The sequence below is a fragment of the Rhinolophus ferrumequinum genome, chromosome X, assembly GCF_004115265.2.
Source record: "Rhinolophus ferrumequinum isolate MPI-CBG mRhiFer1 chromosome X, mRhiFer1_v1.p, whole genome shotgun sequence".
Taxonomy (NCBI): domain Eukaryota; kingdom Metazoa; phylum Chordata; class Mammalia; order Chiroptera; family Rhinolophidae; genus Rhinolophus; species Rhinolophus ferrumequinum.
In genome coordinates, this window is record NC_046284.1 from 119,722,132 (window position 1) to 119,748,548 (window position 26,417).

At 48.5% G+C, this 26,417-nt stretch overlaps 1 protein-coding gene across 1 annotated transcript; it reads left to right on the top strand.

The window, feature by feature from the left end:
* The first annotated feature begins 221 nt into the window (after positions 1–221).
* Positions 222–26,417, top strand: GPR143 (G protein-coupled receptor 143). The gene is made up of 9 exons (XM_033113222.1): positions 222–504; positions 2,905–3,014; positions 3,898–3,992; positions 8,725–8,817; positions 11,156–11,265; positions 12,744–12,852; positions 14,445–14,562; positions 16,184–16,427; positions 26,169–26,417. Exons 1-9 carry the CDS (start codon positions 237–239, stop codon positions 26,261–26,263), a joined length of 1,242 nt encoding a protein of 413 aa, XP_032969113.1. The 5' UTR covers positions 222–236; the 3' UTR covers positions 26,264–26,417.

Below are 26,417 nucleotides of genomic sequence, written 5' to 3' on the forward strand. Positions count from 1 at the left end.
CCCCCTCCCCTCGCGACCAAGCATCACCCTCGTGAGGCCTCGTGGCGTTTGCAGAGGGCGCACAGCCCCCACCGAGCCTGGCGCCTTTTGTGCAAGGACCAGGGATTGGGGCGGGGGCGGGGGTTGGGGGGAGAGGCCCAGGGCACATGATGGCCCCCTCCCAGTCGGCCCAGCACATGACCCAGGCCGGCCGGCGGGGTCCTGGCAGACCTGGGACGCGTCCCCGAGCACAGCCCATGGCCTCCCCGCGCCTGGGGACCTTCTGCTGCCCCACGCGGGACGCCGCCACCCAGCTCGTGCTGAGCTTCCAGCCGCGAGCGTTCCACGCGCTGTGTCTGGGCAGCTGCGCGCTCCGCCTGGCGCTCGGTCTCCTGCAGCTGCTGCCCGGACGCCGGCCCGCGGGCCCCGGGGCGCCCTGGACGTCCCCGCGGGCCTCTGCCCGCGTGCCGGCTTCCACCCGAATCCTGCGCGCGGTTGCCGCCTGCGACGTGCTCGGCTGCCTGGGTAAGGGCGCACGGCTCCAGGGTAGTCCTGGTCCGTGCATGGCTAGGGGCCCTTGGCCCGCTGGTTGTGGTCTGCTTGGTGCCTGGATCAGAGCGCGTGGCTCGCGGGTGGGGCAGGGCGTGTGCATATTCCGAGCACAGAGTAGGGAGAACCAGAGGTGGCTTCCTAGGGACCCGACAGGAAGACTAGGGGACTCTGCAAAACAAGACGGTCCGTAAAAGTTAAGTCCCAGAGACATTTGTTTCTAGAAAACCAGTTTATAGGGTTTGCTATTGCAAGTTTACTAGAGAAACTTGAGTGTAGTTAAGCCAAACCCAGAAAAAATAATGGATGCATCCTTATTCCACCAGTGAGAGAATAGCAGGTGTGTGTGTGTGTGTGTGTGTGTGTGTTTCTTTTCCAGATTTGGGTTTTATACCACTGGTAGGCAACTGCAGGCCAAAATTCTGCCTGCTGCCTGTTTTCTGTGGGCCATGATCTAAGAATAAGAATGGTTTTATATTTTCAAATATTTTAAAGAAACATAATAAAGTATTCCCCAGCATGTAAATATTCCATGAAATTTAAATGCCAGTGTCCGTAAGTGCAGTTTTGTGGGAACACAGCCCGGCCCAAGCATTTACACATTGTCTGGGGCTGTCTTTGCCCTGTGGCAATGCTGAATGTTGACAGAGAAAGTATGCCCCATAAAGCCTAAAATACAGAGGTGCCAAAAAAATGTATACACATTGTAGGAAAGGAAAGCTATTAAAATTGTAATACTCAATATACACTGATAACAAACGAGGAATACAAGTCCTGTTTGACTCCTGCAATGCCAGTAGGTGCTGAAAGTGGTTCCCATCAGTGTCCAGACACTTCTGATGATGGTGAACTACTGCTTGAGCCACGTTGACCAAAATGTCCACTCGCGTACATATTTTTTGGCACCCCCAGTATTTACTGTCTGGCTCTTACAGAAACTTTGCCAATCCGGCTTTAAACTATAGCATGGCACTTTTTAGAGACCTCTGAGCTTTCTCACACTCGAGGGAGTATGACTTCCTTTCTATGAAAATCATTTCGGGTCAGGATAATTAAATCAAAAATGAGTTTCTTCTCCATTCTGCTAACTCACTTTGGAAAAGTGTCTTAATAGTCATTTAGTTCCTGCAATTTGAATATCTGGAAATAAAGCACCCAAACATTTTTTGAGACTCAGTGAAATAATATTTGCATGTTCTTTCTCCTTTAGAAGGGAGGTGGGTGATATTGTGGGAAGGTGAGCAGAAGCAGAGGTCCAGACGGTTTGGTGACCGGACCGCCTGCCTGAAAAATACGAAATGTGCATGCCTACCTCACAGGCTGTTTACTGAGTGCAGAGGAGTGCTATGTGCTGAAAATGATAAGGCACTGTATAGAACAAAAGCATTATTTGTGTTAGCAGTGGCTTGATAATGAGATTTATTGTAAGCTTTTTAGGATGTATAGTTCACGTTTAGTGTATATTTTAGTATATTGTACAATATATATTTACTTGTGTATTACACAGTATACTAGGTACACTAGTACATAAGTTTGTGCTGTTTACAGTTCCTCTTTGGCTGTATATCACAGTGTATGCTTAACCAAAAAGTATTGCATTCTGTAACAAAGAACCTTCATATGCACCTTAATCGTGTGTGCTGTTTAGAGGAGAATTCAGTATCTGGGTCTAATAGGAAGGAAAACTCACAAATAACAAATGTCAAAAACAAAGTATCAAGGACGAATCATCAAGTAAAAATCTTAAATATGTTTTTTTTAAACTTTTATTTATTTGTGTTTTTCAAGGACCCATCAGCTCCAAGTTAAGTAGTTGTTTCAATCTAGTTGTGGAGGGCACAGCTCACAGTGGCCCATGTGGGGATCGAACCGGCAACCTTGTTGTAAAGAGCACTGCGCTCTAACCAACTGAGCTAACCGGCCACCCCTTAAATGTATTTTTTAAAAGAATGAAAGAACTGTCTTTTTAAACTTCAGAATTGTGTTTTTTCAATCATCCTTTTTTTGTGTGAAGAGGAGTTACGGACATTAAAATTACAGCCAAGAAGTACTGATTGTTATTCACACAATCACTTCTTAATGCCAAAGAAACATAAACCATAGAGACACGATTATGGTTTATGATGGTTTCACTAGAAATCAAAATGCCTGGGACGGCTTTGCCACCATAGTAATTATTTTCTGAGTAACTCAGTCTTATTTTTTTTCCCCTCTGTTTGCACACACGAATATGGTGTTTCTCCCTTTCCTCCCTCTTTTGTGTCTTCCCATCCATCCATCCATCCATCCATCTATTATTTTTACAGTGTTGTATTACAAGTCAGCTTTAGATCCAAATTAGGACCAGATACAACGTATCATCTAATTCTTGCTTAGGTATCGTAGTTCGATCTGCGGTGTGGTTAGGATTCCCCGATTTCGTTGAAAACGTCTCCCAGGTGAACGGGACAGATATTTGGCCTGCCGCCTTCTGCGTGGGGAGTGCAGTGAGTACGCTTCCCTTTGTTCACTCCCCTTTCCCTCCCTGTGCTCCTGTTATGCTGAGGTCCTCAAAGGGTGGTCCCACCCCAGCAACCCACCCACTGGAGTTTGTTCCAAGTGCAAATTCTCAGAGTCCCTCCCCCGCCCTCCCCAGACCTACTGATCAGGAACCCGGGGTGGGGGCCCTCTGTCATTTAGTGTGGTTTCTCTCTCCTCAGAGTCTTAAGCAAATATATACAATCCAATCCTTACCTCAGACAGATCCACAATCAGAACCAGCTGGCTAAAACAAAAAGAAAGAGAGTGAATGACTTATTGGCTGTATTTTACTGAATGCAATCTCTATATTTCTCTGTGCACCACGTTAACAGCCCACTGAATGATCCCAAGGTCAGTCCGTAGCAGGACTGACAGCTTCCTCCTCTCCCCTCAGTGGCCTGCGTCCTGACGGGCCATCTGTCTCAGGCCTCGTCAGGAGGCATATCGGTCGTGTGCCCCCTCTGGCCTACGGAGCCCCTCCCTTCCCCTTCTACTGGGAAGGTCTTTCTGAGTCACGGCCTGTCCACACTCCTTGGTTCTCAGCACAACAGCTTCTAGTTCAAAGACCCTGGGAGCCCTCCGGCTGGTTTAAGCCTCACTCCCGTGAAGTAGCACCACCGTGTGTACTGGTGCACAGCAGGCAGGGCTCGCCTATGCAGTCAGCTGAGCAGACGGAGGACAGAGCCACACACCTGTGAGCGTCCACATCGGCCCACGGTTTCCCAGGCTGCCCCGGTGTCTCCGGAGGCTTTCCCAGCTGCCTCCTGACATCTGCCCGCTCATCTTACACGTGGGGGCAGTCTGGTGCCTGTCGCCAGGGGTTCTGATGCCGGCTCTTCCCCATTACAGCTGTGGATCCAGCTGTTATACAGTGCCTGCTTCTGGTGGCTGTTTTGCTACGCGGTGGACGCCTACCTGGTGATCCGGAGATCGGCAGGTCTGAGGTAGGCAGAGGACCGAGTGGGGCGGCCTGCCCGGCTCCCTTGTTGGAAGGAAGGTCTCCAAAGGTTTTTCAGGGCGGCAGACACAGTCCGTCAGCATCTGTCAGCTGGCTTCTCCACCCAGACACATCCACGGCAACTCCTTTTTATAAAAGGCCAAACGCAGAATCAAAATGCCAAGGATTTTAGGACCCTGAAAACGGGTCATTCAATAAATCACATATTTGGAACTGGCCCCGTACTAAAACAAGACTTGGCGTGGCTGTAAACGTGATAATGTGTGTAAATGGTTATGGATGGTGCTTGAGCACTAACGATAGCATGGGCACGAGTGGTGAGGGGACAGAGACACAGACAACCTACGTGACAAACAGAAGCAAGAGTGTCCAGGTCTTCCGGCTCCAAGTCCACAAGTATTTGTCCCTCACTGAGTTCACGGTCCACTTCAATCAGGTCCCCTTTGGGCAGACCCCTGCTTGCTTGTTTGAAAAACAGCTTTATAAAATTCACCCATTTCAATGTATAAAATCCATTGTCTTTCGTATAGTCACAGAATTGTGCAGCCATCACATCATCTAGTTTGATGACATTTTAATCATCCCCCCAAAATCTCTGTACTAGTTATTAGTCGCTCTCCATTCTCACCTTCTCCTCAGTCTCTGGCAACGACTAATCAAATTTCTGTCTCTAGATGTGCCTGTTCTGCACATCTCCTGTACATAGAATCATACAACATGTGACCTTTTGTGTTTGGCTTCTTAAACATGTTCAAGATTTATCCATGTTGTCGATAAACCTCGGGACTTCATTGTAGACAAATATCAGGATTTCATTCCTGTCCGTTGCTGAATAATAGCCCACTGTATGCAATACTACATTTGATCCGTTTATCAGTTGGTGGACGTTTAGGGTGTTTTCACTCTTTGGGGTACTAGGAGTGATGCTGCAAAGAACATGTGTTTTCATCAGACGCTCATGGGTGTATAACAAGGAGGTCAATTCCTAAGCCACAGAGTAAGTCCACCTTGTAAGATGCTGCCTAACCGCTGAGATGGGCTGTACCATTTCACGTTCTCACGGGTCACGTGTGATGGTTCCAGTTTCTCCACATCCTCGTGAACAACAGTCGTTATTTTCTGTGTATTTTTTTGGGGGTTAAAATTTTAGCCCTCCTAGTGTATGTGGAGTGATTTCCCTTATGGCTAGTGACGTTTAGCATCTTCTCATGTACTTAGTAGCCACTTGTGTACCTTCTTTGGAAAAATGTCTAATCAGTTCTTTGGCCCATTTTTTAATCGGGCTATTTGTCTTTTTATTGTTGAACTGTAGGAGTTCTTTGCATATTCTAGATGCAAGTACCTTATTATACATAGGATTTACTAATATTTTTCTCCCATTCCTTGCCTTTTACTCAAGGTCACAAAGATTTATACCTGTATTTTCTACTAAGAGTTTGATGGTTTCAGCGCTTTGAGGTCTGTGGTCCATTTTGGATTAAGTTTTGTGTATAGGTGAGGAAAAGGTCCACCTTTTTTTCTTTCGCGTGTACATATCCAGTTGTCTTGGCACAATTCGTTGAATAAGTTCACTTTTAAAACCAATACACTAATCGAATCAGGATGATATTCAGGCTAACAGAATACATTGGGCAGTCTTAGCAGATCCCTGCTCTAAAATCACTGCTATTCCTCATGTAGATCACATCATCAACTTTGGTCTCTCTGGCCTGAAGTTTAATGCTTCCTTCATTTTTGCGCTTGTTCCTTCCATCTTTTTACTTTTTTATTTACTTCATACAAACTCTTACACATTTGTATAGAACCTAGATATCTCTGTTTGTGAAAATCCTCTAGGGAAGAGAGTTGAGGTCAAAGGTAGCCAATCAGGTATATCAGTGAAGATTAGATTTGGATACAAAAAATAATAATGATTTCAACAAGATAGGAATTTCTCTATCATACTAAAAGAGGCCAGAGCTAGGCAATCCATGCCTCGCGATGGACATCAGAGACCCAAGCTCCTTCTACCTTCCTGCTCCACCATCCTATTGTCCGACTTCCATCCTCAAGGTGTCATAGCCCAAAATAGCTGCTGCAGCTCCAGCTATCACGTCTGCATTCCAGGCAGCAGGAAAGAGGAAGGGAGCAATGCAAAAGACGTTTCCCTTTAGGCAGCCTCCTTGGGAGTTTCACACAACAATTCCACTTTCACAAGATTGGCCAGAACTTAGTTTCATGGCCACACTGAGCTGCAAGAGGAGGTAGAAAATATAGTGGTCGGCCAACCATGCTGCTGCTCTGCATGCTGTGCAGATTATGTTACTAAGGGAAAAATTGGAGACTGTTTTTAGGTGGGCAGCTAGGAACATAAGAAGGCCTTGTTCCTGACGCCCAGTGCGAGTGTCTGTCCCTGGCTGATGGCTCTCTAGCTGAGTTGTGGAGGGGTCAGAGCTATGACACAACTAGAGGTCGACAGACCACCAGTCGTGGAGAAAAGAGGAGTCTTGGGCACCAAAAGGAAGCTGGAGCAAATGCATGCCTCAGGCTGTCTTAGGAAGATGCACTGCTCCACCGCCACCCCTGGGGGTTGGAAGGGGCAGCCTGGCAGCTGCGTGGACCTGCAGGACAGGCAGAACTCTGAGAAGCCAGCACAGGCAGTCCAGAGCCCTCTTCACACCCGAGAGAGTGTTTGGGACTCATTTGGGAGCTCAGCATGTGGATAGACAAACCGCTAGAGCTAGAACGCAGAGACTCTAGGGTGCGGGCAGAGACTGGGTTCTGAGGAGCCCCCCATCACGCAGGAGGCAAACTCCAAGGATGCGAAACAGGCGGAAGCCTCCCAAGGGCACAGGAAGGGCAGGGTGGAGTTAATTCTGCAGGTGGCAATTAAGAGACTGCAGCTGGTGGGGAGGGGTCCCAGGAATGCCAGGGCAGGGGGCCAAGCTTTGCAGGGACGGCTGGATTAAACGCCACATGTACTTCCAGACCCTTCCTGTCTTTAGCTGTTTTCTTTGGCATGGGAGAATTTTTACCTTTCATCCTAATCCTAAGAAATGTCCTTATACAGTTAACATTTAAACTGCTACTTTGGTTCCAGGCGTGGGATACACAGGCTTAACAATACCAGAAGGTTCTGGAGACCCTGGGAAATGCCCTCCATCGAAGACAGTACTTGCTCTAAGAAAATGAAAGTGGGAGAGAAAAGGGCATCTGGGAGGACCTTCTAGGGGTCAGAAAAAAGGGACGAAGGTCTTCAGCCCTGGGCTGCTCCAGCTCGTGGCTGCAGTGGAGTTCAGACTCAGGCCCTGGTGTGGGTTTCGGGCTGTATCAGAGATTGAAATGGCTGTCACCTGTGTGACCTGGCCTAGATCCCTCGTGGCCATTCAGGGCCAGGGAAACGCTGACCAGGTGTGGATGAGCTTCCTTCCTAGCCTCCTCCCCACCCGCCACCACCCGCGCTCTCTCCCACCTCAGTACCACCCTGCAATCCAAGATTCGTGTCTGGAATGTGGAGACTGCTCTATTCAGCAGCCCAGCGCTCGCAGAAAGCTGCTGGGTCGTTTTCTGAGTCTCATGCAAAGCCTCGGGCTTCTGGACAAGACACACTCCACCCGCTCCCAAACCAGACGCTGGGAAGCTGCCCCAGAACTGGTTATGATGTGGGAAGCAAAACATGCTGGAAGCATTGGTCTGCGGCGTCCCGGAGAGCCGCTGCGAAATGTTTCTCCTCCCTGAAGCTCGTTCCTTTAATGCTGTCTCTTTCTCTCTCCTGGGCTCTGTGTAGAAGAGTGTCCTTTTCCTTTCACTCTGATCTCTGACTGCTGTCTTTGTCTGCACAGCTGGTCTTCCGAGTTAAAATCCTGATGAGTTGGGGGGTGCCAACTTGTTTGCCAGGAGTCTGAGCGATCTTGGAGTGACAGTGCCACATCTGATGGAGCTCCCGCCCCCGGTCCATCCTTCAGAGGAGGCCAATTAAACACTGGATTGGAACAGTCAGACCACATCCGCAAGGCGGGCTGGGCTGCCTTGACTCCTTTGGGGGAACAGGGTGGGGTGTCTGGGAATACAGAGATAGAGATTGTGTAGGAACAGTGCAGGGGTGGGAGGCAGGCACGGAAGGCTGCCTGCCCTCCTGAAACATCCTGTAATCACCCACTTCTTCCGAGACCTTGGTTTGCACTGAACGCTAAGACGCTTGCACGTTAGGTACAGGGGTGGGGGATTAGGGAAGGATTGGGGACAGGAACGCCTTGCTTATTAGGTGAGCTGGGCACTTATGAGGACTTACGAGGTACCCGCGCCTCGATCCCTTCAACTCTGAAAGCCTTATGTTGAGGGAAGGGAGCCAGACCCAAAGGCCACACACTGTATGGTTCCATTTTGATGAAATCCACTGAGACAGAAAGTGGATTTGTGGTTACCAAGGGCTGGGGGTGGGTACAGGGTTTCCTTTTGGGGTGACGCAGCTGGTTTGGGACTGGATTGAGGTCGTGGCCACTCATTAAGACTACGCTTAGTAAATGCCACTGAGCTGTGCACTTTACATGGTTTGTTTCGTGTTCTATGAATTTCGCCTCAATTAGAAACAAACCTCAGAGGCAAAGGAAGGCAGCTCTTTGAGTGTATTTTCCTGACTCTCCTGGAGGGTGGGAGCCGGTCTGGTGGTTGCCGTCATGGGAAGTCCTTCTCAGTCCTGGCCGGGACCTATCTCCCAGCACCATCTTCTTGTCTCCTAGCACCATAATGTTGTACCACATCGTGGCCTGGGGCCTGGCCGCCCTGCTCTGCACGGAGGGCGTCCTCATGCTCTACTACCCTTCCGTGTCCAGGTAAGCCAGACCCCCCCACGACCCGGCTCACCCGGTCCCTCCCCTGGTGTGTGTTCCCCCAGGAAATGCATGGGCACGGACCCGGCCCGGGCACCTGCAGGTCAGCCCATTGTCTCGGGACTCACGGACCCCCAGTGCTCACGGCAATACCTTGCACCTTTGTGCGTTCTCCCACCTCTGCCTTTCACGTGGGTGTGCGTGGGTGGCTGAGCACACAGTACGTCTGCACACCGCGAGGTTGGTCTCCTCTACAGCAGTGTGTGTGCAAGGCTTTGGGCACGCCCCCCTCCACGTGGATACAGCTTTGTCATGCCCACCCTTTCATTTGTATTCTTCAAACCAGTTTCCTCGGGATGAGCAGGTGAGTTTAACGTTCGAAAAAACAGCACGAGACGGTGTGGCAGAATCAAACGGTCACTCTTAGAAGAGCTCATTCTAAGCCTCCGGTTGCTACACTTTCTCACTTCTCTTCCAGCCTATGCTCTCGGCCATCCTGAACACAGATACAGGGAGATGTGGCCTCTGAAATTGTCCCAGGTGTGCTTTCAGGTTTAAAATTCCATCTATGCAACCGTCTGTAAAGCCTCAAGGTCTCTCCAAGTATATATATCGTCTAACTTCCAATAGGAAACTGAAAATCAGAGTTTGGACAGTGTCTCTTTGTGACCTGAGGCTTACCTTACACAGGCTAGGCACCAGCACACAGCAGCCCTCAGGACACGTCCGGCCCTCGGCCCGTTTTTGTAAATAAAGTTTTATTGGAACACAGCCACATCCATTTGTTTCTGGACCACGTGTGGCTGCGTTCTCATTACAACGTCAGAGTTGCATAGCTTCGACAGAGGCTGTGCGGCTCAGGAAGCATACAATATTTACCATCTGTCCCCTTACAGAAAAAGTTTGCTGCCCTGCGGTGCAGACTGTTTCTCTCCTTTCTCTTTCGATTTCCTGCAGCGACTCAATTAGATGTGTCCAGATCGGTGTTGCCTCGCTGTGTTGGACACGCACAGAGCTCTGTGTAACTTCACCCATACAGCCTGCTCTCCCCAGGAACTTTAGGACACGTACAATGTCGGTGGCTGTTAAAATGGGATGCACTTCATCAGAAAGGGAATTTTTATCCCTTACCTCCTCCTGTGGCTCCTGGAATCTCCTAGAAAAGACAGAGCTGAGCGTGAGGGAGCCATTGCTCAGGGCTCCCAAGGTGCCCCCACAGCCTTTGGGAAACAGCTCCTTTCAGCCACCTTCATCGTTAAGCATCTCTCCAACCTCACACCCCGTGACCCAGAGCCCTGGCATCCTCCAAGCTGCCGTCCCCACTCTCTCAGGCGCATTTACCTTCAGTCTCTGCAAGGGTGTCTCTTCCTCTGCCAGTTTCCCTTCTCCCCTCAAGCCTTTCCAGACCACATTTTAGCCTGCTCAGCTGAAGAGAGTTTCTATTCAAAAGAAGGGGGCATCCTTAGGTGGTATTGTAATCCTCCTTGTGGCAAGAAAAGATGGGCCTTGCATTTCCCCTGTGGGATTTTTGGCATTTCCTGCCATGGTCCCCCTTCCGGTTTGATCACTCCATACTTACGAGTATCAAAACGAGACTGCCTGGTTGTTGCCACTCCCCCTTCTGTGGCCACAGGGGCTGTTCCACCTCCTTCTTGGGTCCGGCCTGAGCAGTCCTCTCTCCCCTTTGTCTTGATTCTCTCTTCCTCTTGGCCATTTTTCTTCTGTAGTCTGTATTTCTTAGCTGACAGTTCCTACCTTGGCCAATACCTGTGTGTGGCACTCCTCCGTGTCCTATGTGACCGATGGTTACCTGACCCATCATGGAAATCGTGGTCCTTTGCCCTGAGCAGAAGCACTGCCGTGATCGTTATCATTCACCACGAGACCAAGCGTCCTTTGAAATATGAAGCTTGGGTAGTTGAGTTGCTCACGAAGAGGAAGTAAATCTATTTGTGGCATCGGCCAGGCGTAGCCAGGAAAGTGCTCCAAACCAACTAGTTCATTGAGTGTCTGTCTTCCTTGAACTGTGTGTTTTTTCCTTGAAGAGACCGGGGGCCGGGGATCCATCATCCCAGGGTCTTCCTTTTCCCAGCGGGGCACTGTGAAAGCTCCCCCCGCCTGGAATGCCTTCAGGTCCTCTCATTTGGAAACGGAAACATGACTGATCTCCCTTACTCTTCTGTGGTGTGTTGCTCGTTCATAGACATGAGATATGAGTCAGATTTCCTTTGGGCAGAGTCAGGAGTCGATTGCTGTCGTCCTCTTATCTCGGCTTCCAGATAAGTAGGCGTATTTTAGGCAAAGCTGTGTGTTCGAGAATGACTCCCTTTTCCTCCCTCAGGTGTGAGCGGGGCCTGGATCACGCCATCCCCCACTACGTCACCACGTACTTGCCACTGCTGCTTGTCCTCGTGGCCAACCCCATCCTGTTCCGAAAGACACTGACTGCAGGTAAAGACTAGGGAGGTTCTCCGGTGCATGGCCACGAGGACGGCCCCATGCCTTGGGTTCAGATAATGACACACACTGTCCTTCTGGAATGATCTAGGACAACTGACCTCACGTGTCATCCTCCAGAGACGTAAGAGGGCTACAGTTGGAGAAAGTGAGAAGGTTTAATGAATGCAAGTGAGCAAGCCGACTTGGTTCTGGGCTACACCCGTCCTTGGGCAATGTTTGTTAGCTGAAGGCCAGCCCCAGAAGACTTTTCACTTCCGTCTGGGCCATGCTGGGTCTGCCCTTGGCATGCCCTGGTAGCCTCAGAGGTGGCCTTGGAAAACGGTGGAGATGAGACAGGAGCAGAAGGAGAGGAAAGGGGAGGGGTAAACACATGCACTACGGAGCAGAGTCGTGGGCCTGGTTACTCCCACAACGTCCTTGGCCTGTGTCTTTTCTCAGTGGGGCAGGAAACAGGAAGCAGAGCACAGGAAATGAGTCAAATGCAATGGTAAGAACTGGATAAAGAGGGATGTTGTAAGTCAGCAGAATGCACCGGAAAGACCTCTGGGTTGAGGCTGGGACCTGCATTCCAGCCCCGACCCCATCCTCAAGGAAGCGTGACCTGGAGCACGTACGTCTCCCACCTCCTTGAGCTGCATGAACCTCTCAAGGGCAGAATGAGAGTGAGGAAGGTCGCTTGAGGGTCAGCTGATGATTGTAGAACTTTAAACCATTTAGAGCACTCTACCGCTGAGAACAGGAAATCATTGAGGCTCTTGGGATCGCTCTTTTCACATCTACATTGAAAAATGGGGGATTAAACATAGCATTTTTTTAAAAACAAAATTGCATTACAAATAGTGATTTGATTACACCAAACAAATGAAAATGACTTATAGAAAGAAGACTCCAAAAAGACAGATGTTAACAGTGGTTGTGGCTGGGTGGACCGTGGGTCATTCATTCTTCTCTAAACTTTTTAATATTTTCCACTGTGTGTATAGGTGAAATTTTAAATCTTGCAACATTTTAAAAGAGCAAGTCTGCATTATTTTTAGAACAGAAAATATAAACCTTTAAAAATTTCGTTCCTGAGCTAGTAAAATCTAAATAAAATCCGGACTTTAACTAATAGTACTGTTCCAGTGTTTTTGTCATTGTGACAAAGGTGACCACGGTTGTGTAAGATGTTATTTTGGCGGGACGCTGGGTATAAGTATACAGGACCTCCCTGTACTAGATTTGCAAATCTTATGTAAATCTAAACTTGTTTCAAAGTAAAAGTTCTCCCTCCCCCCAAAAAATATATATTCCCTTGAGTCTACGGGAACGCCAACGTGGGCGCTGTGAGGAGAGCGGGGCAGTGTCTTGCCGTGCTTCCTGCTTTCCTGGCTCTGCTCACAGGCTCACGACTGCTTTGATTCCCTTCCCTGACACTCCGTCAGTGTCATCAGTGAATATGACACGCGGTTCCCCTTTGTTCTTCACAGTGGCCTCCTTACTGAAAGGACGACAAGGCATTTACACAGAGAACGAGAGACGGATGGGCGCCATGATCAAGATCCGATTTTTCAAAATAATGCTGCTTTTCGTTATTTGGTAACCTTTCTTCTATTTTTCCTAATCGTCCCTGGGAAGGGACAGGCAAGCACCTTGCCATTTTGCTCTTCCAAGCGTGACCTGAAAGTTCCAAAGGGAAGTCTTTGGGAAGGAAATCTCTGAAACTCTGCTAGGAGCCCTTTGAGGAAATGCATGTGAGACAGGAAGGGAAGTCTAAATCCATGAACCTCTGGAAAGTGAGTCAGATCTACTGAAATTATAGCTAAAGCCCGCAGAACAAAAAGCACCAAGTCTAGCTTCCATACGTCCCAGTGATATGCAGCCGGTGTTTTGCCCCACTGCCAGGGTTCATGGGGAAATAAAGCACTGGATCATACCTTTTAAATCCAGCGATTTGAATCAGTCTTAACACCAGGACAGAACAAGGCCGAGGGCACGTCTTTGGTGTGATGACTCATAGCGCAGGCCAGAAGAGTAGAGAGCAATTTCTCTCTCGGTTTCCCCCCTGTTTCAAGTGGATGCCTTGAAAATAGACCCGTAACCCATGCAAAACAGATGGGAATCAGAAAACCCTTCGCTGCTGTGAAGTGATACTTGGCAAGACGGGGCATACCTTCGTGGTGTTAATAATTTACCCGATACGAGGAGGTTTGGACATTCTCCTAGGAGAGACGAAAATGATCTCTCTCTAAAAACGCACTGAACTTGCCGTTTCAAACTTCGCTGGCCTACCAACAAGAACACCAAAAATTCGAACATAAAATGTCAAGATAAGATTTGCTTTGGTCTCCATCAAAACTTTAGGTTACTCATCAGATGAAGACCGAATTCTGGGTTGTTTGGTGTAGTGCTAGAACCTTACACCTGAGGTTGTGTTACCACTGGAAGGATTTGTCGGTCTCTGCCTTAGATTGACAGAAGGAGTCATGTCTCGTACATCGAATGCTTTTTTTTTTTTAACTCCAAAGTCTGTTTTTTGGTTGTTGTTTTTTTTCAGTTTTGGGTGTATAAAACAACATAATGATTAGACATTTATATACCTTACAAAGTGATTACTCCAATAAGTCTATTACCCGTCTGGCACTATGTGGTACTGTACATAGTTCCTATAATATTATTGACTATGTTCCCTATGCTGTACTTTACATCCCCATGACTATTCTTTTCAAATTATAGTTTACATTCAATATTATTTTATATTACTTGCAGGTGTACAGCATAGGGTTAGACATTTACTTTTTTTTTTTAAATCGGGGGACAGTGTGTTTCTCCAGGGCTCACCAGCTCCAAGTCGTTGTCCTTTAATTCAGTTGTGGAGGGCGCAGCTCAGCTCCAAGTCCAGTCTCCGTTTTCAACCTTTAGTTGCAGGGGGCGCAGCTCACCATCCCATGTGGGAATCGAACCGGCAACCTTGTTGTTAAGAGCTCGCACTCTAACCAACTGAGCCATCCGGCCGCCCCAGACATTTACTTTTATATCAGATTCTCGATGTGCTGGTTCCTCCTAGCTGCTGAATGGCCACCCCTCCACAGCTTTCAGCTCTTGGTAGACACATTCCATGACCCCCAGCCTTTAGAAAAATGAATCTGCTGCCTGTTGTCTTGACCCGTGGGCCGTTTTCTTTCTAACAGTTGGCTGTCGAACATCATCAATGAGAGCCTTTTATTCTACCTTGAGATGCAACCAGATATCAATGAGAGCTCTTTGAAACATGTCAGAAATGCAGCCAAGACCACGTGGTTTATTATGGTAGGTCAATTTTAATTTTAAGTTTTCATTTTGAAAAAAAAACACAAAAAAATCAGAAGAAAAAAAAAACCCACTCAGAAATATAATGTCTTGTTCTTAGGTTGCTGTGAAAGTAACTGCAGTGTTTGCAATTGTTTTTAACCTTTTAAACTGCAATGACTTTTGCACCAACCTAATATTTAAATCTATATGAGTTGAATAGTTTCCTGGACTACTTACCTCTGGCCGGGGTACACTAGCTACCACTGTCATTCATTGTGGGGAACATTAAATGGGGACTACTCTGGTCAATCAATTGGGCACAGTATGTCAAACCTTGCAGGCAGACTCAGCTGTCAGGGAATTTATCGTGAAGAAATACTTTAGACTATGAAAAAGCCATAGGGATGAAGGTATTCCTTGTAACATTATGCGTAATTAGAAAGCATTAGAAACAACCCTAATTTAAAAGAAGTGAATGGTTATAGGTAAATTAAGGTCTTTCGTCTTGATGGAATGTTAAGAATGACGATTATCAACCAGAGGGTAAGGGGGGTGGGGGGTGGGAGATGAGGGTAAGGGGGATCAAATATATGGTGATGGAAGGGGAACTGACTCTGGGTGGTGAACACACAATGTAATTTATAGATGATGTGATACAGAATTGCACACCTGAAATCTATGTAATTTTACTAACAATTGTCACCCCGATAAATTTAAAAAAAAAAAAAAAGAAAAAAAAAAAAAAGAAATGCAAAGTCCCAGGCCCCTTGCTGGCTCCCCACCTGGGCCTTATGAATCAGAAACTCTAGGAAGGGTCCAGCAATCAGCCCTCTAGCTGATTCTCATGTACTGGTCTAGTTTAAGAACTACTGGTCTAGTCTAACCACTTCATTGTACAGATGAGGAAACTGAGAGCTGAGAGAGAGAGGCAAAGGTTCCATACACATGGATAAAATTAAAGAATGACCTTGAGGAACTATCAAAAAAAAAAAAAAAGAATGACGATTATCAGATCTCGAGTATCGAGTAAGAAATGCAGAATATAAAAATTGTGGTAGACACAGCTACATAATAACCCCCATATGAAAACGGATTGGCTAGAAATACACAAAATGATAGAGGTGGAAACACCATTGGAAGATTTCCCCCAATGTTTTTATTATATTCCATCTATAATAAAAGCACATACATGAGCTGGGGGACATACATGGAGAGATAGATACATGTGGCCTACACAGAATTAATATTTCTGTCGCTTCAGAACTGGGGGAAATCTGATTCACAAGGACTTTAAAATAAGACCAGTGTTAACTTCCTGTGCTGTGGTTTGGAGTTCCAGCTGGTTCCTTTGGTTGGCTTCCCGTGTACGTACTACACGTAAGTGGACGGGTGTTACCTGCACTCATCCTCCACCTCAGGAGCCTTGGTTAGATCAAATTCTGACTCGGAAGCGCCCTTGAAGATATGGCACCTACAGCCAATCTTTGTCGTGCTCCAAACCAACCACCCAACTGGTCCCTTCCACGCGAGGCCGGCCAGTGGGCCTCCCGAGTGGAGTCTGTCCCTCTGTGAGCATCTGGGGCTCTCATCCCTGCCACACGGCACTCATTGGCCCATGTCTGTTTGTCCCCATGCCCAGGGCATACTGAATCCAGCCCAAGGGTTCCTCTTGTCGCTGGCCTTCTACGGCTGGACAGGATGTGGCCTGGGCGTCCGGTCTCCCAGGAAGGAGATCCAGTGGGAATCGATGACGACCTCGGCCGCCGAGCGGGCCTTCCCGCCGCAGGAGGGCTCCTGTGTGCCCCGTGACGGCCCCGCTTCCAGGACGGCGCTGCATGTCAGCAGGCACACTTCTGACGAGGCCCTGTGCATACTGTCTGAAGGTAGGGACTGCGGGCCCGGGGCTCCCCTGCGGGTCCTTTCTCAAACACGGAGGTGACATGTGTGGAGGCGGTGTCCGTGTTCTCTGGGTGTGCATGGAAAGTTACCATAGCCGACCGCACAGACGCTAATCGTGCATTTCATCATGCACGTCTCCTTTCCATATTTCAATGCTGCCTCTCATTTCCGTATGAAGCACTGTAGCCTTACGTTAATTATAACTGGCTGCCCCTGGGGCGGGATGGTATTTTGAATAGGAGATTACTTGTCACTCCAGACCCCTCCGTAACATTTGCGGTGAGGCAGTGAACGGTATGACATGATGTCTGTAGACAATAGGTGTAGTTTGATTTGTCCAGCAACTTGGGGGCCTTTAAGATGAGAAGCCAGTCAGCCAGTGCAGGCTCTTCTGTCCTTTTCGTTTAAACGCCAGTGCTGTGATCTTCAAACTGTGCCCTGCAGACCCTCATGTGGTCCTTCAGGCACCTAGGAAACGATTCATATCCTGTTCCAAAATTCGTATGAAAACCTGTGAGAAAAACTGTGCATGCTCAAATGCGCTGGGCACCAAATACTAAGCCCCCCGACCCACCCATCCGTTCAGGTTCGTGCGTGTGTGTGGAGCTCAGAGTAACGTCCACCCGCCCTCTTCATTTAAGGGAAGACTATCCTGAGATGGCAAGATGAGCTACCTAAAGACCATTACATGTTAGCTCCTCAGCTATTCATAACTCAATGTCCTTAGTATGCTGCAATCAAATCAAAACCGAAAAAGTTAGACGTTCAAGTTGATGTAGATTCTCGTACTTTGTGTCAGAGTTTGATGTTGGCTAAAGCAGCCTTCATAGTTCTCATTACATTCATTTTGTATACAATCCAAATTGTCCCTTACAAAAGAAATTTTTGCCAATATACTACCCTACCCTGTGTGTATTAGGGTTCCTTGTAAGGTTCAGTTTTAGCAAAAATGCATCTTCCGATGAGGAACAAAGGTTTGAAAATCACCACTCTGACCTCCACGAAGTTTGCACGGAGCTGACGATTTGTAATGTCCGAGCAAACAGATCCTTGAGAGGAGGACGTTGGTAGCTGCCATTGTATGGGCGCGCTCGGGTTGTCTGAACAGAGGGAGAGGAGCGCTGAGAGAGTAGGACACTGAAGGACGCTGAGCGGGTGTGTGCAGGGGCGGAGGGCTGCTTTGCCTTTCCTCAGCGGGCACGGGTAGGGAGGTGAGGACCCGAGTTCTCCGTTCCAGCCCTTTCCCACCTCCTGTCTCTTCCTTCAGAGGGGGTCCTCATCCCGGGCATTTCGAGCTGTGTGAGTCTTTGTCCCGAGGGACGTCCTGGGCACTGTGGGGTGTTGAGCCCCATCTCTGGCCTCCACCCGCTCAGTGCCAGTAGCACTTCTCCCAGTTGTGACAACCAAAACGGGTTCCAGACATTGATAAACGGCCCCTGGGGGCCCCAGTGACCCCAGTTCAGAACCAGGGTCTCAGAATAAGTAGTCTCTCCAAAGCCTGGAACCATACATTTGCTTTCCCCAACATGTTGTCTGAGCTAAATGACACACACACACACACACACACACACACACACACAAACACGCACACACGTGTGAGCTAAACCAAAGATAAACACTGCAGAACCCAAACCGCTTTGTGCAGAAATAATGTTGAAATGTGGAACAAAGAAAATATGCAGGAAGAAGTCTGGAAATGACTTCAGAGTTTCATTTTCTTCCCCACTCCTATTTACTATTCAGATACATTGAAGGAGGGTTTGTTTTCAGGTGAGAAACGGGGTTTACTCTCAGGGCCGAAAAATAAGGTGATGAACTGATAGATTCTCGGAGATGGGTACTGTTTGGTTCACATCGGGCACCTCTAAGGGATACAGTAGGCGTGGCTACTAGACAGAGACCACGTGTTTCCAGACTTTCTGTCCAGTCAAATCATTCACCAAGGATGAGGGAACCACCAGTGGGATTGCAGTGAGCATGGTGCCACGTGGGAATGAGCTAAAAAATTTTTTTTTTCTTTTTTTCTTGAGCTAAAAATTTTTATCTCGAAGTATCTGGCTTTGTTGGCCTTCACATCCTGGCATTTTTAAGTGGTTGTGCCCATCTTTGAAGGTCAAGTAAAACATTGGAAATCACAATAAAACCTACTCCAATCTGCCCTGCCCCGATCACCACCAAGGAACAAGCTCAATCAGCATTTCCTTAGTCTCATTCTCTCCTGCAAGCTGTTTATGGGTCTGCCCCTCCTAGGTCATAAGTTTACACACAGGGGTTTTAGGGCCAGCAGAGCAAGACCCAGTAGAAAGACCATGAGGGCAGGGTGTCCTGGCAGCTGCTCTCTCAGACTGCCTTCCCTGACCTCCTCCTCAGTGACAGCATTGGCAAGGTTCACATAATGGCCTCATTCACAGAGGGTCACCATGCGTGAAGAGGAGTCTGTCTTTCAGACTGGAACTCCATGTTTAGTCAATTAATATTTTGGAAAATAATGGAGGAAGGAAATATCTTAAAATTCTTCGAGTCTGCACAGTGTGTTACCTGCTGAAGTTGGACATAGTGGAGTTTTCCTTCAGACTTCTGGCTGCAGGGCTCACAGCTAATTGTGGAGCGGTCCCAGTCGCATGCTGCTTTCCCCACTCCTTTGCTTTTTTAAAAAAATCGAAATATCACTCACATACCATAACAATCATCCTTTTAAGTGTACAGTAAGTCCTCCCTTACCGCGGCGGATATGTTCTTGGAGCTGCAGCAAAACGACGTAGTGTGCCCCTAAGGTACCATCGCACTGCTTTGTTTAGTAACCCTCTGCTGGAATGTGCGTCCAGGATGCTAAAAAGAATTCAGAGAGATTTGATTCAGAAATTAAATCATTTCAGTATTTTGCTGCTTAGGACACTTCAGCCCCCTTATGAAGATCCCCACATGGGTCTTTGGGCTGTCATTACCATTGCTCTCTGGGACAATTCCAGCATTCCCTTGAACTCTTCCCCGGTCAGTATGTCTCACGGGCCACTTGCCGGCATATATATATATAATTATATATATTATATATTAATATATATAATTATAAAATATATAATATATATAACATATAATATATATCATATATATGTAATATATATGATATATATGTTTATATTTATATTAATATATACTTGTGTGTATACGTATATATATATATATAATACACACTTCTCATTAACCATACTATAACCTTAAATTTATCATTTGCTCTATATTCTGAAATTACTATTACAATAAGCTCATTTATGATCTAATCAAGACGGGTCAGAAGAAAGTATAGTAAATAGTCAGACCTATGAGCCTTATTTCTGATTAAGTCTCAGTTGCTGCCATTGTTGTGATTAGTTTTACGCTCCCTCGTCTACTCCGATTCTATGCCCTTGAAAGAGTCTTCCTGAGTAAAACTTTTGCTGTCAGCATTGGGTAACGAGATTGAAAATTCTCTACAAGAAGAGACCCATGATTGGGGCAGCTTCCTTTTGGGACCCGTGGGTTGATTCCCACAAATGCTGTTTGGGGAGGAGGCCACCTGGCCTGTGCTGGTGGCCCCCCGAGGTCCTGCAGGCCGTCCCCTGCCCCACCTTATTGCACTGGAGCTGTTTGGAATCGCCTCGGACCAGAACGTGTGTGTGCACTGCCACCGTGCTGCGCAGTCCAGTCTTGCACGCGTTCCCAATGCTTGACCGTTGCACATAGGCGCCCAGTGGATGTTGGTGACAAGAATGTTAAATTAGAAAACTCTGATGGAAAACTGGTAGCAGCTCATGGTTCCAAAAGGCCCAACTGACAAACAAGAGCAACCAATTATGAGATTTAAAGAATTCTTAATAGTAAGAGGCAGGATACTATGTCAATTACATCTCAAGAAAGCGGGGACAAGAAATAGTTGGGGGTCTTCTCAAGTATTTTGTTCCCGATTTCATAACAAGTAAGCTCTTTGAATAATAGCAACATGTGTGGAGCTTATTGGAAGCTGGTGACATATGAGCTAAGCATAAGGAAAGGGCTTGTCACGGAAGAGCTGTCACTGTAACCTCAGGGAGGGCCTATAAGGAACCAGAATTTCCCTCGGGACTTAAGAGTCAAGGAGAGTGGTCCTTGTCACAGACAACAAAACAATACAACCCCGGGCTGGCTTTTAGCTTAGGGCCGGCAGAAAACCTTAAGATATCAGTTCCTTTTCCCGCGAGCACCAAGCTTAGTGTCAACTCTCTCGCTCTCCTGTACCCAGGACACTGTCCTCTGTGCTCAGGAGGAGAAAGTTCAGGACCTGGTACATACATCAGTCTTAGTATTGGCTTCAAGGGGGTGTGACTGGGGAGGTGGATTTCTAGTGCGATCCATGCTCCACCCCTCCCAGGTCACCCTGGACCCGGCTGGCTCTGGCAAGACGGCGGGACCACAATGGAAGTGGGTCTGGGTGAGGCCCTGGCAGGAGGGCCCTGGGGTGCAGTGCAGAAGCATGCCTCAGGGCGGAAGCCTGGGCTCAGGCTGAGTGGGGCGTGGCGTGGTAGGCACAGGCCAGGCCTGGGTGGGAGGGGCACTGGCCCCGGCTGTGGGCAATGTGGATTACAGCATTAAGGGGATGTGTGGTGGGAGGCACAGGGCGTGTGGGGACACAGAAAGGGTCGTGGTTAAAACACATCACAGGGGTGTGTCCACAGTCCAAGAGTCAGGTCCTACTCAGAATATCGTGGAAAATAGTGAGGGGCTTAGCTGGACGTCTCCCACCGTGCCTCATCTCTCCCACGATTCCTCGTTTCGCTCACCATTCTTTTCTGACCCACAATTCCCTGTATTTCCCATAATTCTCTATTCTCTCCAACAATTCACTTGCTCTCCAATTCCCGTGCCTCCCATCGTCCCTAGCAGTTCCTGCAATGCCACTATCTCTCCCATGATCCTCTGTTACCCACAATTCTTTCTCTGCCACAGTGCCTGGTCGTTCCCATAATTCCTTGAGTCTCCCAGAATTCCAATTCTATCCTATGGTACCGTCATTCCCACAACTCTCCATTCTTCCAATAATCCCTTGCTGTTCTCACAATCCCTATCCATGATCTCACCCTTCCTAGTTCTCCCACAATTCTATTTCTCTCCCATGACCCTTTCTTTCCCATATTCATTGTCTCCTACAATTCCTATTATCTCCCATTATTCTGTTCTTCCCATAGTTCATCTATCCTCCCATAATACTTTGGTCTTCCCACAATTCCCCTATCATTCCCACCATCCTTTGTCCTCCCATTCTCCCTCTGTGGTTGAAACAATGCTCTGTTTCTCCCACAATTCTATTTCTTTCCCATGGTCCCCCAATGCCCCTTTTCTTCCCATTTTTGTGGGATGTCTTGTCATTCCCACAATACTGTGTGCCTCCCACAGTTCCCCTTTCGCTGCCATGATGCCTGGTCATTCCCGTAATTCCCTGAGTCTCCCACAATTCCCTGAGTCGCCACTTCTATGGGGGAATTCCAACAATTCGCCATTCCTCCAATAACCCTTAGTGTTCTCACAATTCCCGTTGTCTCTCCCATGATCCCTTTCCTTCCCATGATTACTTTCTCTCCTAAGAACCTTTGTCTTTCACACAATTCCATTTTCCTCCCACAATGTACTGTTTCTCCCACAATTTTATTTCTCACTCACGATCCCATCATTCCCACAGTTCCCCTTTCCTCCCATAATCCCTTGGTGTTCCCACAATCCCTTATCAGTGACCTCATCCTTCCCATAATTCCTTATCTCCCACAATTCTATTTTCTCCCATGATGCCTCATCACTCCCACAATTCCTTTCTCTCCCATAACCGTTATTTTCCCATAATTCCTCCCGTCTCCCACAATTCCAATCATCTCCCATGATCCTCTGTTCTTCCCATAGTTCCCCTTTCGTCCCATAATCCCTTGGTGTTCCCATAACCCCCTCGCCGTGACCTCATCCTTCCCATAATGCCTCCTGTCTCCCACAATTCCAATCACCTCCCATGATCCTCTGTTCTTCCCATAGTTCCCCTTTCGTCCCATAATCCCTTGGTGTTCCCATAATCCCCTCACTGTGACCTCATCCTTCCCATAATGCCTCCTGTCTCCCACAATTCCAATCACCTCCCATGATCCTCTGTTCTTCCCATAGTTCCCCTTTCCTCCCATAATCCCTTGGTGTTCCCATAATCCCCTCGCAGTGACCTCATCCTTCCCATAATGCTTCCTGTCTCCCACAATTCCAATCACCTCCCATGATCCTCTGTTCTTCCCATAGTTCCCCTTTCCTCCCATAATCCCTTGGTGTTCCCATAATCCCCTCGCTGTGACCTCATCCTTCCCATAATGCTTCCTGTCTCCCACAATTCCAATCACCTCCCATGATCCTCTGTTCTTCCCATAGTTCCCCTTTCCTCCCATAATCCCTTAGTGTTCCCATAAATCCCTTATTATTCCCTTCATCTTTTATCCTTCCTACAATTACCTTCCCCCCCCCTACAATGCTCCCTTTCTCCCTGACTTGTTTCCTTCTCATGATACTCTGTCCTTCCCACAACTCCTTTTGTCTCCTATGATCCCTTGTCCTTCTCACAATGCCCTACCTATACGTGATCCCTTGTATTTCCCACGATTCCCCTACCTACACATGATGTAATTCTTCCCATAATTCTGTTGTCATATCCACCATTCCGTTTCTCTCCCACAGTACTCCGTTTCCCCTGCAATTCCATTGATTGCCCAGGATTCCTTTTGTTTCCCAGTTTCCCTTTCCTGCAATAGTCCCTTGGTATTCCCGCAATTGCCCTCTGTCCAGGACTTCAATTTTCCTAAAATTCCATTTCTCTCCCTTGAGCCCATCTCTCCCGCACTTCTCCATTCTCCCCAGAATTCCCATTCTTTTCCACAGTTCTGTTTTCCCCCAATCCCTTGTCTCTCCCACAACTCTCTTCTCCCACAATTGCCTGTCATTTCCACAATTCCTGGTCTCTCCTTAATTCCCACTCTCCCATTATACTGTCCTTTCCGGTAATTATCGCTGCTTTCCCCAAATTCTCTCCTATACCTCCACATTTCTTTGCTCTCTCTCATCATGTCCATTCTTTGTCTTCTGTGACTCTCCAATGTCACTTGCCCTCCCTTTGAATGTAACTCCAGGTGGCCCCACGGAGTGCAGTCGCTCAGAGTGTGGAAGAGAACACAGATAGCCCAGGGTCTCTTATCGTGTTTCCCCGAAAATAAGACCTAGCCGGACCATCAGCTCTCATGCATCTTTTGGAGCAAAAATTAATGTAAGACCCGGTCTTATTTTACTATTTACTATTTACTTATTTTACTAATTTTTGCTCCAAAAGATGCATGAGAGCTGATGGTCCGTCTAGGTGCTATTTTTGGGGAAACACGGTAGGTCAAATTCAACACCTTGAAGGGGCTCCCGGCCCAGGTGTCACATGGTCCCTAGGGCTCATGGTCAGTGCCCGCCACTTGGGGTTTCGACCTAGAGCTTCAGGCTTTCAAGGGATCCATGAACAACAGCTGAGGGTGCAGAAGACAAAGCTCCATGTAGGGTCAGGAAGTTCCCAAGAACCTGCCTGGGCTTGCCAGGCATATTAAAGAGGTGGCGAGGGAGGGGCGTGGCTCTTGGGCCTCATGAGGTCTCTGGCACCTGCATTTCGTGCAGGGACATTCATCAGAGAGTCACGTGCTGCACCAACACAGAATTAGTGCACGCCCCCCGATGGCCTCATTGGATTACACTGTCAGAGACTTCCTCAGCCGACACGTTCTCTCTTGGCGGAGACCTCCAAGGCCACACTGTCAGCACCCAGTGAATTAAGCGCAGGCAGGGCTGGGCTCAGGGGCCTTGCCAGCAGCCGCACTGGCATCTGAGAAGGTTGTCATGGCACAAATGCGTCTCCTCCGTGGAGCCCCAGGGGAAGGATGAAAAAACCAGGAAACGTTAAAAAGCCACAGGAGTCAGAGCATGCCCCAAAGTGGGAAGTCACGGGAAGGTCCTCGGCCCAGGCCGTGGTCACATGCCACCATGTGACAGTCCAGTCCAGGGTCTTTCTGAAAAGATGTCAGAAATCGCATGGAAGTTCCCATGAGCCCAAGATGCTCTCGGAAACCGTAGGGGACCCTGGGACAATCAACTGTTTCTGAAGTACCGCCAGCCCTTGCAGCAGGAATGGGGTGGTGGGACTGGAAGCGCCTTCTAGAAATCGTCCCCGCTGGTGCCTAGTGTCCACGAAAAGCAGGTTCACGGCTCCAACAAAAGGTCTTCTCCCATCACCCTTGTCGGCAAGGCCGACTCTCTGCAGAGCTGGCCCCAGGGTCCGTGGCCACATTAGCCCTTCTGCTGCCCTCTGAATTCCTTCATCGCCCTGGGTGTGACTTGCTCAGACTGTATTCTCCCAGACTTGTCCTAATCCAGCCCTGGGAGACCCACAGGCCACAGTGGGGTTTGGGGGTGGGGGGTACCATACTTGTTTCTCTTGGTCGTGGGGTCACCTCTTCCTGTAACTCGGGCCTCCATAGATATCTCCAAGCACATGTCTCCACTCTTCCACATAACACGGATGTTCTCTCTTTTCTTCCTAAATGTCCTCCAAAACTGCATATGTCGCTTTTTAAATTGTGCTAGTTCCTGCTTTTCTTTGTACCCATCAGTCTGCCTGCTCCAGGTTATGGGTAAACGCTGCACCCCACGGATGTCGTCATGTGTCCGTCGGTGCTTATCCACTCAAACGATTTGCTTCTGGAGCACGTTCTGTGTGCCAGGTGCACCACTGGTACGCTGGTGACTAAGACAGACATAGTCCTGTGCAGTGACGCTCTCCATTGTACTGGCAGAGACACACAAATGCACAGCACAAGCAATTATAACATCCCAGGGAGCTAGCGAGAGGCTATGGAGGAAAACAAATCAGGCGGGGCCAGGAAACGGGTTCTCTGCACAGTGTCCTGGACACATCCCCGAGGGTGAGGTAACATCTGAACTGACACCTGAATGAAATGTAGGAGCCACAAGAAAAAATGGAGAGGAGCTGTACAGGCAGAAAACAGAGCCGTGCGAAGGCCTGTGGCAGGCGGGACTGAGCTTGGCATGTGACAGTGCCCCGTGTGCTGGAGTGACGGAGACGGCTGCAGTTGTCAGCCAGGCTCCTTGAGGGAGAGGCTGGGATTTGGCGATTTCCAGGAAGGGCAGTCACATGCCCCATGTGCAATGGCAAAGGCCACGGTTCTTTGTGTCTTCCGTCGCTCTGTCCTCCACACGCAGCTTAGAACCTGGCACACAGCAGAGGATTTGCAGAATGAAAGAACAATTCTGACATCTGCCCCCAAGGACCGCCACAGGTTCTGAAGGAAGGTGTGTTCTTGGAATGACTAAGCAGACCTCCGGGTGACTCCTTTGGCAGGAGTGACTTTTGCTGTCATTTTACTGATAACCTCCACCTCCCCAAACCACCTGGCATCATCCGTGAAAAGACCAGGAGGTTGACAGAGGGTGGTGGTCTCCCTCCGTTAGGGCACCTCCTGGAGAGCAGGAAGCCAGGCAACCATCGGCCCGATGCCCAAGCGGGTGCCCGTGTGGCAGCTGCACCAGCACGCACAGAAGTGCAGTGCAGTGTGGAGTTCCTACACCCGGGAACGTCTGTGAAGCTTAGGAAACACCTTCCAGGACGTCGGCACCGTCCCACTTTCTTCTCTTTTCCTCTCCAGGTTCCGATGCCAGCACAGTTGAAATCCACATTGCCAGTGGGTCCCGCAACAAAAACGAGGTTCAACCTTTTCCAAAACTCCAGGGAGACCTGTGAGGGGGACGTGGCACGGTCCCTCCCTCATGTCCTCAGACTCTGCGTTTCTCCTTCTTTAGAATTGGGTTCTCTCCTTCCCATCTCTGCCAGGGTGTGTGGCGTCCCTCGAAATCTCACTCTCAGGACCATGTTACACCTCCTGCCCGAGGCTGGT

Coding starts and splice junctions, on each gene's coding strand:
- GPR143 (XM_033113222.1), top strand. CDS start 237: ATGGCCTCCCCGCGCCTGGGGACCTTCTGCTGCCCCACGCGGGACGCC. Junction 505..2,904: donor CGACGTGCTCGGCTGCCTGG/GTAAGGGCGCAC, acceptor ATTCTTGCTTAG/GTATCGTAGTTCGATCTGCG. Junction 14,563..16,183: donor AGACCACGTGGTTTATTATG/GTAGGTCAATTT, acceptor CCCCATGCCCAG/GGCATACTGAATCCAGCCCA.